General features: G+C 43.4%; 1 protein-coding gene across 2 annotated transcripts in view; it reads right to left on the bottom strand.

Moving 5' to 3' along the window:
- Positions 1-15902, bottom strand: part of Arid3b (AT-rich interaction domain 3B) — a 52159-nt gene that overhangs the window by 19082 nt on the left and 17175 nt on the right. For both annotated transcript variants that reach the window (XM_008836495.3, XM_029565086.1), the window contains exons 3-4: positions 4202-4273; positions 3934-4006 (exon numbers count right to left, since the gene is read on the bottom strand). In XM_008836495.3, coding sequence (XP_008834717.1) covers positions 3934-4006; positions 4202-4273 — 145 coding nt within the window. The remainder of the gene's footprint in view (positions 1-3933; positions 4007-4201; positions 4274-15902) is intronic.

Genomic DNA, 15902 nt, shown 5'->3' with positions numbered 1-15902 from the left:
ACACACACACACACACACACACACACACACACACACACAGAGCAAAAAGAACATCAGAGCTCTTAAAATCTAAGCAATTATTTCGAGAACAATATTCTCAGGAAAAAAAGCAAATTCAAAGCAATGTATATACTTCAACTTGGCTTCAGATGGCAAAAGAATTTTAACAAGTGAAGGGAAGAAACATTTGGTCTTAGAGAATCCTCGGGTATTTTCAAATAATTATTTTATTTGTTAGGATAAGGTCCCACTGTATAGCCGTGGCTGGCATGGAACTTGCCATGTAGACCAGGGTGGCTTCATATTCAGATCTGCCTGCCTCTTCCTGAGTGCTGGGATTAAGGCACCACACAGTGATGTGCCACCATGCCTGGCCTTATATAATTATTTTCATAGAGAATGGCTAAGGAGATTTTCTTGCTTTATGTCCCCCAAGGGTAGTTCACTGTCTGTAGGGAGCTCAGCAGAACAATGGTGGACACAGAATGAGGAAGGTAAGGCCAAAGAAGAGAAGGATTTGCTCAAGATCCTACAGAGGTGGATGTTTGTCTGCCTCCATCCTCATCAGTCCACAACCTTTTCCATTTCCAAGGGCTTCATTTTCCTAGGCCAACAGGAGACTTGAGTGTGAGTGAGCACTGCCTTAGCTCACTCAGTTCTCTGGCTCCCCTACCAGCAGGCTGCTTGGAGGAGGAGAGGGGAGGGGAGGGCTGCCACCTTACAGAGCACAGCCTAGAAACCCAAAAGGCCAAAGGCTGAAAGGCCCATCTGTTGCAGTCAATTCACCCAAATGTGTTAACAGGCAGCACAAAGCAGCAGTTACAGCCTGTGCCCCTCTCCCACTGGACCACTGTTTTATCACCTGCAGCTGCAGTCATTTGGGGCAGCCTGCTGTGGGCTGCCTTCCTCAGAGCCCTGTACATTTCCTCTGAGGCATCTGCTGCCCCCAGCCCAGGTCCCAACCCAGGAAAGCAGTACTTTTAAATTCGGGTCCACATTAGCAGGTCCTGTGGAATCTACTGCTTACCCTTTTACTTTAGCTGGGAGGCCAGGTGCTGACTTGCTGCAGAGGTCTATGGAGCTTTTCCTTGGTCCCAGCTAAGATCTGCCTCAAGTGCTCCACAAATAGCATACCACTCTGGGGAGTGGCAAATAAGAACAAAGAATGCTTCACATGATTAGAAATGCAATTTGCTCCCAGCTCAGCTGAATTCCACTCTAATTTAGATTAGTAGATAATAGTCTTTCATAGAAGGATGTCCTAGGTTCCTCTCACAGGCTTTCTCTGTGCCCCAGGCCAGGATGGGCTTCCAGCCCATCTATTTCCATGGCACTCAGGCAGGAGGAAGATGGAGAACCTGAGACGTTGCCTGACAAAAGCTCCCCCGACAAACAAGTTAAGATGATTTCCATAGAGACATTTTTCTGCAGAGAACATTTTGTATTTACTCTTTCCCATGCTATGGCAGTGACACTTACTAAAGGGCAACTAGTCCCCTACGGTCATTTACATTATCTAGAGGCATTTATGTTTTTGAGACAGAATTTCATGTAGTCCAGGTTGGCCTTGAACTTGGGTCTTCCTGCCTCTACCTCCCAAGTGCTGAGATTGCAGGTATGTGCCACTACACCTGGCTTCTAGAGACATTTCTAATTATCATGTGGGCACTGCTAATCAACATGTACTTGCAAGAGGCCCAGGATACTGCTAACATTCTATAGTGCACAAGACTGCCTCCACAATAAGACAATCCAGCACCCAACAGTTGCCAAGGCCAAGAAAAACTATATTCCAGTAACTAACAAGTAGGAGATTCAATTATTTCCATTCTATTGGTGATGTCAGCAAACAGCGAAATACCCAGCAAAAGTGCTGGAGACGAGAACAAAGATTTTACTCAGGGCCTGGAGGAGCTATAAACTGACATTGCCAAAGGCAGTCACTGACTGGACTCCTGCTTGGAGATCACTCAAAAATATGCTAGATGACAAGCTGGCAGCCCCAGGATAGCAGGGTGGGCCATAAAGATTGGCCTCAGTCACTGACCTCAACTAGAGAACTGCTCGAGAAACAAGCCAGGCTCAAGGCAGCTCAGCCACCTGCATAGCCAGCTGAGTCAAGAGAACCAACAAAATGCTCAGACAGCAAGCACACCCTGAGCACAACCTGCCTGGCTTCAGAGACAGAGGTGTGACAAAGTGACTGTCTTCTAGGAGCCTAGTGGGAACATGAAGAAGTAAACAATCACGGATCTTCACTCATGACTAGGCTGATCTAGCTTACATTTTCTTTTAAAAATCCTTCTGGGAAGGGAGAAAAACAATAAAGTAGAAAATAAAGCAGTGGAGCTCTACCGCTGATTAAAATCTATACTGCTATGGCAGCCCCTCTGAGACAGGATCAGTGCCTGGGTTTGCACCAGCTGGGCTTGTGAAGCTTGTAAATAATTAAAAGGTAATTGGAAGGGGAGACCAAAGTATTAAGTGGATTTCTCTCTCTCAGGGCACAAGGAGTTTTGCTGCTGCCAGTCACATTATCTTTCAGGACTGTATACTTGTTTTTTACTCACACACAGAGCTCCAGATAACCACTGAGGGAGTAAACTAATTAGGACTGCTTACACTGCTTTGATAGGCTTGGAGATTGAGGGGAACAAAGCCTCAAAACTTTTGATTGCCTTTTTAAGCAAACCAGCACTAATACCCCACTACCAAGAAGGCAGTAAGAGTTTGGAAGGTAAAGGAAGGAAAGAGGCAAAGGGGTAAAGGAGCAGAGGTGGGGGGGCATGCATTCAAGAATACTTAACTGCTAGAAGCCGCTATTCAAGCTCAGCCTAGGACAAAGAGAATAATTTCATTCCCAGATCTTAATAAAGTTGCTGACACAGACCCCTAAGGGATATGTGATCAGGTATTAGCAGGGTCTTGGTGGAGCCATTCAAAGAGGACTGCCTCCTAGGGTGGCTGAGGTCCTGGCCATGCTTCCTGAGGGCGGACCCAGCTGGTGAACCCAATGCTATGACAGGACATAAAGCCAGGAAGTTGAGTCACTGGCTCAAGATGTAGTCACACCATGTTCCAGACTGGAGATGGCTATTGGGGGTGGGGTGGGGGAGTGAATAGGACATAAAAATTGAGAATGGAATTATCAAGTGGATGACTATGTACCCTACAGTTAACCTGCAAGAATATTCAAACAGGAATGTTTCTTTTTTTAAAAAAAAATTTTTATTATTTAAAAAAAATTTTATTTATTATTTTTATTTTCTGTGTATCAGTGTTATGCCTGCATGTAGGTAAGTGCACCCGTGTTGTGTAATGCCCTTGGAGGACAGAAGAGGCTGTTGGATCCCCTGGAACTGGAGTTACAGACAGTTGTTAGCTGCTATGTGGGCGCTGGGATTTGAACCCGGGTCTTCTGTAAGAACAGTGTTCTTAACCGCTGAGCCATCTCTCCAGTCCCTCAACAGGAAATGTTTCAACTAGCTTAAAGAGACCGAAAGGCAAGAAAACATTGGTCCTTCCCTCCCATGGAACATTTCACATTCTCCAGAACAAGCTGGGGGCCCCTGTGCTTTCACTTAACTTTTTCAGTCCCTTGGGACTAGCTACACCAACAGTAAGCCCCACATGCTGGTTTAAATGAAACCTAGGGCAGCTATAAGGCTAATATAAGAGCATATTTGAATCTGAAATGTCTCCAGAGACCAGTTAATCAGAAGAGAGACAAAAATAAGGCAGGGCCAAATCCATTTTTGCCAAGGTTCTCTCTGTTCTCTTCAATCTGGTTGTCAATTATTCAAATAACTCCTGAACCAATCACCCTTTGGGCATGGGTGGGTGGAGGAGGATAGGCAAGCAACTGTGACTGCACACAGTAGGCACTCGATAAATAAGCACTGAATCGGAACAATGAGGAGACAGCACACTCACCCCTCTTCTGCATAAAGATGAAGAGGTCGTCCAGGAACTCTTTCCGCTCGGGATCACTGTCCAGTTCATACAGCTGCAGCCCCAACCCCAAGAAAAGAAACACAGTGAAACGTTTCATCTCTCTGCAGACAGTCTTACACCAGAGCTACTACAACTATCTGAATAACTACAAAAACAACTCATTGGACACTCACATCTGTGTTTGTAGAGATAAGATACAACCCACTGTAGAACTGCTCATATCACTATCACAAAGGACATTACAGACCTTGGCAAAATCTCGAGAGATCTCTCTTCCCCGGCTTCCATCGACATCATCACTCCAGGCCAAAGCACCATTCTGAAGAGGAACAAAACACAGCATTCAGAGGGGACTAGGAAGTGCATGAGTGAAAGGGCAAGGTGATCATGGAGACGACAACCCTCAGCATCTGTGCGCTCCTTGCTCACCCTAGAAAAGTCTACTCAGAGGACCCCTCTATCACCCTTTCAGTGACATTTTGTTTTGCTTTTGATTAAAGTTTTAAAACAATGGGGGTTCAGAAGAATCACTTCCCCTTGTTGGCAAAGGTGGAAGCTGCTCATGCTTGACAATGCTGAGGCTAACACAAAAACCCAATGCCCTAGCTGACTTTGCAGAAGCCCTTTCTGAGACCTCTTCGCTGAACATTGAGTGTGAAGACGCTCAGCCCAGTTCCTCACCACAACGTGATTGGTCACAGAGTCTAGGGAACAGGGCGAAGACCCGGATGTTTTAGTCTCTCAACCTAACTTCTCATCAGAAGCTCTAAGCCTAGTGATGAGAATGCCTCAGTGATACGTTCGCCAAACAGCCCCAGACTATGCCTGAGGTGCAGACTAGGAACAAGAGTTCATCTCACTAGGAAAAAATTTAAAAACCCAAGCCTTGATTAGGTCACCATAAAGCATTCAACTGTCTGAGGGAAGGGTGAGCATGTCTTTGCTTATGTTCTTTGTTCAGCTGGATAACATACTCCTCAGACACCTCTTTAAATATTTTATTTTTACTTTTATTTATTTATTTAATTTTATTTATTATTTTTATTTTATGTGTATGCGTGTATTGCCTGCATGTAGGTAAGTGCACCTGTGTCGTGCAATGCCATGGAGGTCAGAAGAGGCTGTCGGATCCCCTGGTGCTGGAGTTATGGATAGTTGTTAGCTGCCATGTGAGTGCTGGGATTTGAACCCGGGTCTTCTGTAAGAACAGCCAGTGCTCTTAACTGCTGAGACATTTTTCCAGCCCCTATTATTTTTATTTTATGTGTGTGCATGTATTGCCTGCATGTATGTAATTTCACCCGTGTCGTGAAACGCCTGTGGAGGACAGAAGAGGCATTGAATTCCCTGGAACTGGAGTTTCAGACAGCTTTTAGCTGCCATGTGGGTGCTGGGATTTGAACCTAGGTCTTCTGTAAGAGCAGTCAGTGTTCTTAACTGCTGAGCTATCTCTCTAGCCCCCTCAGACACCTCCTTAAACCTCTTGTGTAAGAAGCCCACCATCTACCCTGGCTTCACTAAGAAGTCTAGGAGCAGGGGCTGGAGATATGGCTCAGTGGTTAACATAACTGCCTGCTCTTACAGAGGACTCAGGTCCCATTCCCAGCACCCACGTAGCAGCTAATAGTCATCCTTAACTCCAGTTCCAGGGGGTCCGACCCCCTCTTCTGGTCTCCACAGGTGCACTTACATACATTCAAACAAATACTCATAAAATAAAATTAAAGAAAGAATTTTAGAAGCAGTCTCTGCCCATTGCTAGTTCAGAATTTCAGTCTTTTGAATTACGTCATCTTCATCGAAGGAATACTCCTTGACAGAAAATGAATCTTATTTTTCTTTGTACCCCAGCGAAATACAACACTGCCTGGCACACACCCAATTTGCTATATGAGCCAACTAAAAAAACTTCAAAAAATATATAAACATTGGGGGCTGGAGAGATGGCTCACTGACTGCTCTTGCGGAGGACCCAGGTTCAGTTCCCAGCACCCACATGGTGGCTAACAACAGTCCATAAATCCAGTTCCAGGGGATCCAATGCCCTCTTAGGACCTCTGTGGGCATTGCACAACACCGGTGCACTTACACACATGCAGGCAATATACTCATACACATAAAATAATAAAAATACCTTAAAACAAACACAAACACATATACGGACAGTTAAACTGCCTCTTGTGTCAGGGGTAAGTATGCAATTTCACAGTATAATTTTGCTATACATTCCTATCCTGAAGGATGCAACTAGGGGCCTTGAGCCTGTTACATGCTCCCTTTCTCCCTTCTACTGGACCACAGGCACATACATGCACATTACCCAGCTATCAGGAAGTGTTTAAGTGGTGGGGGGAAGGCATGTGGGGTTGAGAGCACAGATTTCTTAGAAGAGTATTCTTTAGACTGCAAAAGGAATCTTGTTCTAAAACGATGAAATGATAGCCTGGCCGAATTCTGCTCTCTCTCTCTGTACCTGAAGCAAGAAGCATTATTCAGTTGTATTCTAGGGTCACACTTCGCTTTCTCTACTAAAAGCTGGCTCAGAAATATAGACCATTCTCCTCATAGCAGCAACAGCACACAGTTGAGGTAAGTCTGACACAAGTGACACCCTGTCAGTTGAAAGGAAACAGATCACACCAAATTGTTTCCCTGCTTATCTAGTGAAAAATGTGTGTAAGGAAGGCTAGGTAAATACTATCCAGCAGTGCATACATCAGGTCCCTAGGCAGACATTATTAGCGCCCTTCCAAGTCAATAATAAAGCAAGAGCGACACTGTAGTTGATTTTATAATATAGATATGTGTGTAAATATATATATATATATGTATTGTTATTGTTAAATTCAACCCCATATTGTAATTATAGTCACCAGAAACCTAATGTTATCTGGTAGCAACTAGCACCATGAAAAAAATCAAGATGAATTATGCCTGTCAGGTCAGCAAAACCAGACAAAGTTCCATTCATACCCCTTTCAAAGGATGCAGTAGGTTGCCCTAATGCCCAGTGATTTTGTTTAAGCCAGTAATTCCTGCTGGAAAGTCAATTATCCTGGGAGCCCCTATCGGCTAAAAGACATTTAATGGGGGATCATTGCAGCTTCTGTTATGTCAGCTGTTTATTGTGGCAGCTCAATTCCCAACTCTGCAGCTAGAGACCTGAGGCTGATGCTACTCACAAGAGGATTCTTTAGCAGTAACCAAGATGAAAACACAGGGTTTTTGCTAACTACAGTAACTTGCAGGCATTCTGAACGCTCACTCAGAAACTATGTCACACTCAGTTGGAGGGAGAGGACCTAATCCACAACCTTGAATCAGACAGGGCTTTTAGCTGTGGGGGAGGACTGTGAGAACAAGCATGCCAGTGTGACCACCTTGGGGCTATGTGTGAAAATAAACACCCAAGTGCCAGAATGCCTGGGGTGGTGGGGGCTGAGGAGATGCTGGGGTCTACCAGATCTCTGCTTTCTCTAGTTCTGTTAAAATATAAGAGATTCCAAGCACTGGTTGTAGCCATGAAGTAGGGAAACATTCAACTTTAAAATGTGCTTTGTAACTAAGGTTTTTAGCCAGAAACATCTCTAATTCAGTGACCACAGAGAATAAAGATGTTGGCCCCAAGACAGAAACAAGGCACTGAACTTTGTTTAAAGAAAATGCAAGGCAAATAGCTGCCTCAAGGAGTATGAGTGTTTTTGTGGGTTTTCCCCAAAGGGAAGGACAGTCCATTACTTAAAAATATCTAGCTAGGGCCTGTGGAGAGCTACCCTACCGTATGCACTATTTTGTCTTGAGGTGGTTACACTTTGATCTTGTTTTGCAGGATTTCCTGGCTAAGGTGAGAATAACTCCTGAAGCCTGTCTGTCCTTCACAGTTTAGCTGGGATGTCAGATTTTCTATGAAGTCTCCTGGTTACTCTCTGGGCTGTAGCCTCATGTTTGGTTATTTGTGACCCTACATCTTAAGCATCTTGAGGGTATCCCCAGCCCCCAGCACATCTGCTGAGACAGGGGCAGTTCCCCTGGGACTCAGTCTTCTCAGTCTTCCCACTCCCCTGTACTGGGGAGGGTTACAGGCTTAAGCAGTTCTTTTCTTGGTTCTCAACTCTGATCAAATGCTATAAATGGCTCACTTATGCAATTCAAGTTTATGTGCAGGAATTTTCTTGGCTTATCAGCAGGGTGTGGGTAAGACTAACTACAAAGTTACCAGCCCCAAAAGAATGTTTCTTAGACGCTGAGTGTGGCTGACTGACTGCCGTGATGGAAGAAAACAAGGAAAAGTGGAAACAGAGAGTGGGTAAAACACATGCCAAGAAACACCTCAAACCTTTCTGTGACTAAGAGAAGTCCATGAGCTGGAGTCACTGTAGGTAAGTCTACCCTTCCAGGAACAGGCTTTGTACCCACTGGCACAGGCAGCAGTATTAAAGCACCCAGATCTGGGGAGGGGAGATGGGGGAAGGTCAGCAGTGGTTACTTATTGCCATTTACAGCCTCCTGAGCCTCCCTTACTTCAGAACTCCCTTTTAACATCTTTGATCTCACCAGGAGCTCACAGGAAACTGACAGTTTATCCCTAGATACCCACCTAAAACTAGTTTTGGCTACCATGCCCACATTCAGCTCATGTTCCCCAGGGAAACCACAGTATTTTCCCTTTAAATTCCTTCAAAAAAGGGGGACAGGAAGCTAGTATTTATGTGCCTGTGTACTTAAGGGGTCCTGCCTTAGATGCACTTTTCTCACTTAATTCTACAATACAGAAGCGGTCAGAATTGGAGAAATCATGATCACAGAATTCCAAAGCAACTTGCCCAAGGTCTCAGAGCTTCTAAGTGGCAGCACCAGAACTCAAGCCCATGTTTCGCCTGGCTGGCTTGGTGATACCATAATGCCTCTAGGGTTGCTGTGTGGAGAGACAGTCAAGATGGGGAAAGAGGGAAAGCAGCAAGGAGAAAAGAGTCTGTCTAAAGTATGTCTAAGTTGTGGCCCTGAGTGTCTCACATCAATGGAGATTTCTGGGTATTTCAGCCAAGCAAAAATGCCCGGCATACAACACGCCCTGGAGAGTTATTGGGGAGCACCAAAAGGGGAAATTTTTACTCCATCTCCAAAGCAGATTACCTACTCTAAGATGAGCCCCACTTCCCCCAAAGGGACAGGAGATGGAGAGGGGAGTGGAGAAGAAGAGGGAGAAATAACACTTCTTAGGGGACCAGAGGAATGTGGCACCTAGTACTGTGACATGTACATGTAAGGGTTTCAAAATAAAATAGTAAGTCAAAGTCTAAGTTATCAAATGTGATTCAAAATTAAAATAGTGCTTCCCTAACTTCCCAATCCTAGAAGATAAACAAAACAGAAGGGAATCTAAAAGGCCACTTTGTGGGAGCAGGCTCTAAAACAAAGTGGGCAAAACTGGGCTAGGTGGAAGATCTCAGGATCACAGATGAAGGCCTTTTTTATAACAGAAGTGCCTAGCAATGGAGACAGTCTTCTTAGGAGAGGAGTAGCTTCATGGCTCTAGATGACCATTTGTGTGGGATGTCATGGTCTGAAATCTTGAATGAGGCAGGGTTTGACCATGTGGCCTTTTATTCTTTCTCCTTTGTGAAGCAAAGATCTGATGACAAATTCATTCAGTCTAGGTTTCCTGAGAACCCACCCCAGGTAAGAACAAACTGCTAAGGAGACACTTCCTCTGCTTTCCAAAACAAAATGGTGCCCACCACCGGAGTTTTACCAAGGCGTCGGAAAAACAAGTGAAACAGATATACAGCAAGGCTACAAACACAAAACCACAAAGCGTTTGGGAGGTAGAAAGAAAGGTTGGGTGTTCAGAGCTGGATGCTAAACTGGCCTTGAAGAATATGAACTGAAGGGAGATTTATAGTTTAAATGAGCATGGAGTAGGGGATAAACAAGGCATGTTTTGGCAGGAGGATATACGTATATCAAGTCTAATAGTTAAAGTGGAAACAGGCTTGAAATGCCTTGAATACCAGGAGGAAATGTAAACTCTGAACTATGAACAGTGGGGAGGCAGTGGACAGTTTCTAGACAGAAAAGCAAACGATTAAATCAATATTCTGGATCATTTTTTACCACTTTTGTTGGAAAAAAATATAATCTACACATATAGATGTACACAGACATCTAATGGAGCTGAGGTTGTGGGCGGCTTTCACTCTGCAGTTTTTTCCATTATATTCATTCATAAACAAACATCTGATCTCCTAGGAGACATTAGACTCTCTAAGAGAGAGGGAGAAAGAACAAGACCAATCAAAGCCTCTGACTTAGTGGAGTTTACAATCTAATGAGGGGAAGAGATGATAAAAAAAATTAAAGGAGCTGAGGATGTAGCTCAGTGGTAGAGTACAAGCTGGTTCCTGGGTTCAGCTCCCAGCACTGTGTAGGAAAAACAAAGCAAAGAAAACAAAGCAAAAAACCAAAAACAAACAAAAAAAACCCAATCCCATTTCTATGATTTTTTTAAATCACTTTTTTTCTATATTAACTTTTGCCTTGTGTCAAGACCCACTCTATGCTCCCCTCTCCGTCACCCCAACAGATTATTTAGACAGTATTGAAAGGATGGAATAATTTATCATTGAACTATAAGCCCTTCACAATATCTAGTCTTTTGAGTAAAGGAGTAGTCTGACTCTTCATTTAATAAAATATCTTTTTGATGCCCCTCAGTGCTGATTTACAACACTAATATGTTGCTTTTGTAAGCAGTGATGGAGTAAGTGGCTCTGCCTCCTGTGAGAAACTGAGTTTAGGGGAAGGAGGAGCAAAATCAGGGGGAAATGACTATCCAAGACACAAGCAAATCAGACCTGGGCTGAGGGGATGAAAGAGACAGATGGAGGGCTGAATTCTTACAGGGAGAGAAGTATGTTCCTGTGCAAACAGAGAGAAGCCAGGCAGGGGATCAGGCAGGAAGCCTTTGAGCACTAATGAAAACAGACCACTGTCTAGGGGATGGGGTGACAAAACCAATCCCACAGCTAGGAGGAAGGCCAGGTTACAAGAACAGCAGAAGCCAAAGGCTTATTATTGGCAAGTGTGGAAAAAAGGAGGGAAATTTAGCAAATGCCTCCTGACACAAGAAGGCTACCTTGGGCTTTTGTTTTTACTCAGATTGGGGGTCGGGGGAATAATGCCACCAGGCCATTCCTCTAAGATCTTTGGAGCCAGCACTGCATTCCTCAGGGCCCTACCCAGAGACAGGAGCCTGACTTTAAAAGCAATTAAGTATCTAGGCTATTTTAGGATTACTCCTTGACCACCTGGAATATCTTATTAAAGCACAGCTCAGATGTCCAAAGCAATTTTAGTTCCCATTCCTCACTTCTCCTTAAGGCAAAAGTTAACCCTTTCTTTGGGGTTAAATACAGGGGTGAAGCTACCATCTCATCACTCTGAGTCCCCACACAGAGACCTGTAAGAAACTGTCCTTTAGAAAAAAAGATGGAAAAACTGTCTTTCCTTAATCACCTTTGTGCAAATTGGTAACTCTTAGGGAGATTCTTGAGTGTTCTCTAAAGACATGGAGCAGTAATGTGTTTCTGTCTGTCTGCTCTCTATAATCTAAGATATGAGCCCCAGGGGCAAGGATCTAGGTAAATTCCTAGGAACTGACCCTCAAAATAGTCATTAGCAAAATCACCAGGCTTCAAAGGCACTAATCCTAAACTCCTAGATACCAATTAATTGCTCTGAAGTAAAATCTCCTAACTAAAATATTTAGGCTGAATATGGCTTTTTTTTCTTTTCTATAATAAGAGACACATACTACTTTATCTTTGTCCAGATCCATGGCTCAATATTCCATGCACCACGTATGTGATGACTTTACCGATGACCTGGTTGGTGATGTTGTAATGTTAAAAGTCCAAATCCCAGATCTTGGTATGAGGAAAAGAAAAACAGTTTTAACTGACTACAGAGGTAATGAATGAGACATGCAGAGGGGTAAGGGCACAGGATTACAGGAGACTCCTGGGGGGGTAGGGTGGGACAGGAAGTAAAACAGATACTGTTAGAAGCAACACTATTGGACCACAAAACCCTCCAGATAAGATCAGGATTACTGCTCTTAACTAAATCACTCCTGGCCCTGGAAGCACTGGAGTTATAATTATCAGACGCTCACCTTCCGCTGTCAGGTAACTTTAGCAGGAACCAGAAAGAGCTTGCCCACCTTCCACTAGCAACAGAGAGAATTCAAACTCAGTGACTTGGAAAAAGAGTCAAGGAACACTTTTTCTGATTAAGCAGCAGAAAGGGGCAGGGTAGGGGAGAGAAGAGCACACAGTCCTCCTACCTTCCCATCTAGGCACAAAATCAAACTACGTGATCAAGAAGAGTGGCCAGTGGGTGTTCCGACAAAAGGGGGAAAAAACTAAAATGCAAAGTTGGTGATGAGAGCACCTAATACCATCTGGCATGGTGTGGTGTATGCCTTTAATCCCAGCACTCAGAAGCCAGAGACAGGCAGATCTCTGGAGTTCAATGCTAGCCTGGTCTATATAGTGAATTCCAGGCCAGCTGGGGCTAGAGAGAGACCCTGTCTCAAAAAAGACCCCCCCCACAAAAAAAGCACCCGATACCATGGGGTGACATAGCACAGCTAAATCCAAGTCCGAGAGTCAGAGCCACAGAGAAAAGCCCCAGTTCCTTTTCTCCAAGGAAACCAGCACTACAGCTTCCTCCAGCCCTCGATCTATATAATCCATGTTTCCATCATGGTTGCTGACATGTTCACATCACAGAGCTCTACTCAGAGCTACAGAGTCACAGCTAGAGAGCCTAGACAACACACCTGAGGTAACAGAAGGGAAAACAGACCAAGGGGCTATGAAGTTGGTACTCACTGCTCTGCAAAAGTCTCCAAACTTTTTAACAAGATACACAATTTAAATGTGGAAAGTAAACATCTAAGAAAAATGGTATCATGCATCAGTTTATAAAGCTTAAGAAGCACGAAACTCCTTTCTTTATTGTTATTTAATTATTTATTGAGTCGGGCATCTTGCTATGTAGCCCAGGAAGGCCCAGAACTTATGACTTTCCTGTTTTAACTTCCCAAATGTTGGGATTACAGGCATGAGTTACCAAACCCAGATTAACTATTTTATTATTTATTTATGTGCATATATGTGTATCTGTGTGCAGGTATGTGCACATGTGTGCAAATGCCTTTAAGGCCAGAGGAGTATCAGATCCCCCAGTGCTGAAGTTCAGGTGGTTCTGAGCCACCTGACATGAGTGCTAGGAACTCCAGTTCTCTACAAGAGCAGCAAACATTCTTAACCACTGAGCAAGCTCTCCAGCTCCCCAGGCTAATTTTTTTTAAACTATAAATTTTTACTCTCAATTGTTCTCTATTTTTTTTTTTTTTTTTTACTTTTCATGAGTGCCTATTCATATCACTTTTGTAATTCTGAGATATGACTATAAAAACATGAATTTAGGGTGAGATGTAGCTCTATGGTAAAGTGCTTGCCTAGCATGCACCAGGACTAGGTTCAATCTTTAGTACTACAACAGAAACAAACAAAAAAACCATGAACACTCATGGAAGGCAGGTATAGTATAGAGAAAAATGTAGGCTACACATGTTGGGTTCCTGCTTTTGTTAAAAAATAAACAAGGAGCTGACAGAGCATGGTGATGCATGCCTTTAATCCCATCACTCGGAAGGCAGAGGCAGGCAGAGGCTGGCGGATCTCTGTGAGTTAGAGGCCAGCCTGGTCTATATGGTGAGTTCCAGGTCTGCTGAGGCTACAGGGAGACCCTGTCTCAAAAAAACCAAAAACACCCAAGTAGCTGGAGAGATGGCTCAGTGATTAAGGGCACTGGCTGCTCTTGCAGAGGATGCAGATTCAGCTCCTAGCATCTACATGGTGGCTAGCAACTGTTTGTAACTCCAGTTCCAGGAGATTAGACACCCTCTTTTGAGCTCTGTGGGTACTGTATGACACTGGTGCACTTACCTGCATGCAGGCGATATACTCAAACACATAAAATAGAATAAAAAATAAAAAGATCTGAAAAGGCACACACCAAGAATCATGCCTGAAGAGTCCTATTGATTTTTACTTCACATATTTCCATCATTTTAAATTTTACTTGTCATTTTTTATTTCTAAAATATTTTGCAATACTCTCTGGCCCCCAGCTACTGTTCTTAACGGGTGCAGACTAGCGATTTAATTATCTCCCCACCCCTAGGAGAACTCAGGCTGTAGGTCTCCAACATGTTGGGGAACCAGAACTGAAGTTAACTACAGTAAAGCCAGAAGCCTGCAGTCCCAATACTCAGAAGACTGAGGCAGGAGGATTGTTTTAGGCCAGCGTAGGTTACAGTGATATCCTATCTCAAAAAAGCTTAAATTAAAATAAATAGCAGTTTAGCATAAATTTTTGTTTTTGCTTTTTGAGGCAGGGTCTCACTATGCAGCCCTGGCTGACCTGGAACTGGCTATGTAGAAACAGACTGGACTGGAACTGACAGAGATCTGCCTGCCTCTACCTCCCAAATACTGAAATTAAAGGCATGTGCCACACTTTAGCATAAATTTTAACAGCAAAAAATTTTAAGGACTATTTGGCAATAAAAGTTGAGTCTAAAAATTGCTCGTAAAATAAAAATATAAACCTACAATAAGCATTTTCTTTTAAACACAAAAGAGATATCATAAATGTTTATAGTTATATGTAAGTTGTGTGACTGTGGTTAATTATACCTTTTTCTTTATCAATGTTTATATTTTCCATATTTCCTAATGAGTCCAAATGACTCTAACAATCTGGGGAAAAAAAGTTACATTGATTGAATTGATTGATTGATTATTTAGACCGGGCCTCAAGTAGCCCAGGCTGTCTTGGAACTGATTAGCCATCCTTGAACTATTAATCCTCCTGATTCCACCTCCCATGCTGGGACTACAGGTTATCCACCACACTTAATTTATGTGGTGCTGGGGAATGAACCCAAGGCTTTGTGCATACTAGGCAAGCCCTTTGTTAACTGAGCTCCATCTTCAACCCATGAAGTTACTTTTTTTGTTTTTTTTAGACAGTATCTCCCTGTCTAAAAACTTTTTACTATATCAGCCTGGCTTTAATCTCACAGATACCAGCCTGCCTCTGCCTCCCGAGTGCTGGGATTAAAGGCGTGAAGTTATTTTTTTTATTTTTTGGTCTTTTTGAGACAGGGTCTCCCTGTAGCCCCAGCTGTCCTGGAACTCACTATGTAGACCAGGCTGGCCTTGAACTCACAAAGATCTGCTTGCCTCTGCCTCCCGGGTGCTGGGATTAAAGGTGTGCACCACCAGACTGACATGAAGTTACTTTTAAAGTAATAAGACCACTGAGAAGATATCTCTCTCATGCTGTGCCTGTAATGGAGCAGAAGGAAGCACAGGGCTGGAATCCAGAATGTCACTGCCCAGCCTCCTACTAGTGAGGCCACATTCAGCCTACTTCCCTCTTTACTTATTTGTCAATACAAACACAATAAGAGGAGATGATATCAGAGCTTGCCCCACACAGTTCAAGGAAATAAAGCCAGTATTTGTCACAGCATAGGTCAAAAAGTCTTACCTATTAAAAAAATATAAAGACGAAAACGAGCGAAAAAAAACAAGAAGTTAACAAAACCAAGAGTAAGGTTAGTCTGATGTGGAGGAACTCTGCTGATTCCTCCCCATCCCCCAAAAAACCTACATAGAAATGCTAACTAGATAAAATTTAACACTACAATTCCTTCACCAAGCTAAGCATGAAATGAAGAAAGGAAGGAGGTTCACAGTGCCAGAAATAAACAAATCAGTGAACAAGTGCCAAAGCTGAGAGCTCAAGGGGAAATGGCACCTAGCTGCAGTTCCTTTTTAAATTATTATTTCATTGTATTCATTTTTAAT

Source organism: Nannospalax galili, unplaced genomic scaffold, assembly GCF_000622305.1.
Source record: "Nannospalax galili isolate Female #2095 unplaced genomic scaffold, S.galili_v1.0 scaffold54, whole genome shotgun sequence".
Lineage (NCBI taxonomy): Eukaryota > Metazoa > Chordata > Mammalia > Rodentia > Spalacidae > Nannospalax > Nannospalax galili.
This window is presented reverse-complemented; position numbering and strand designations above follow the sequence as displayed.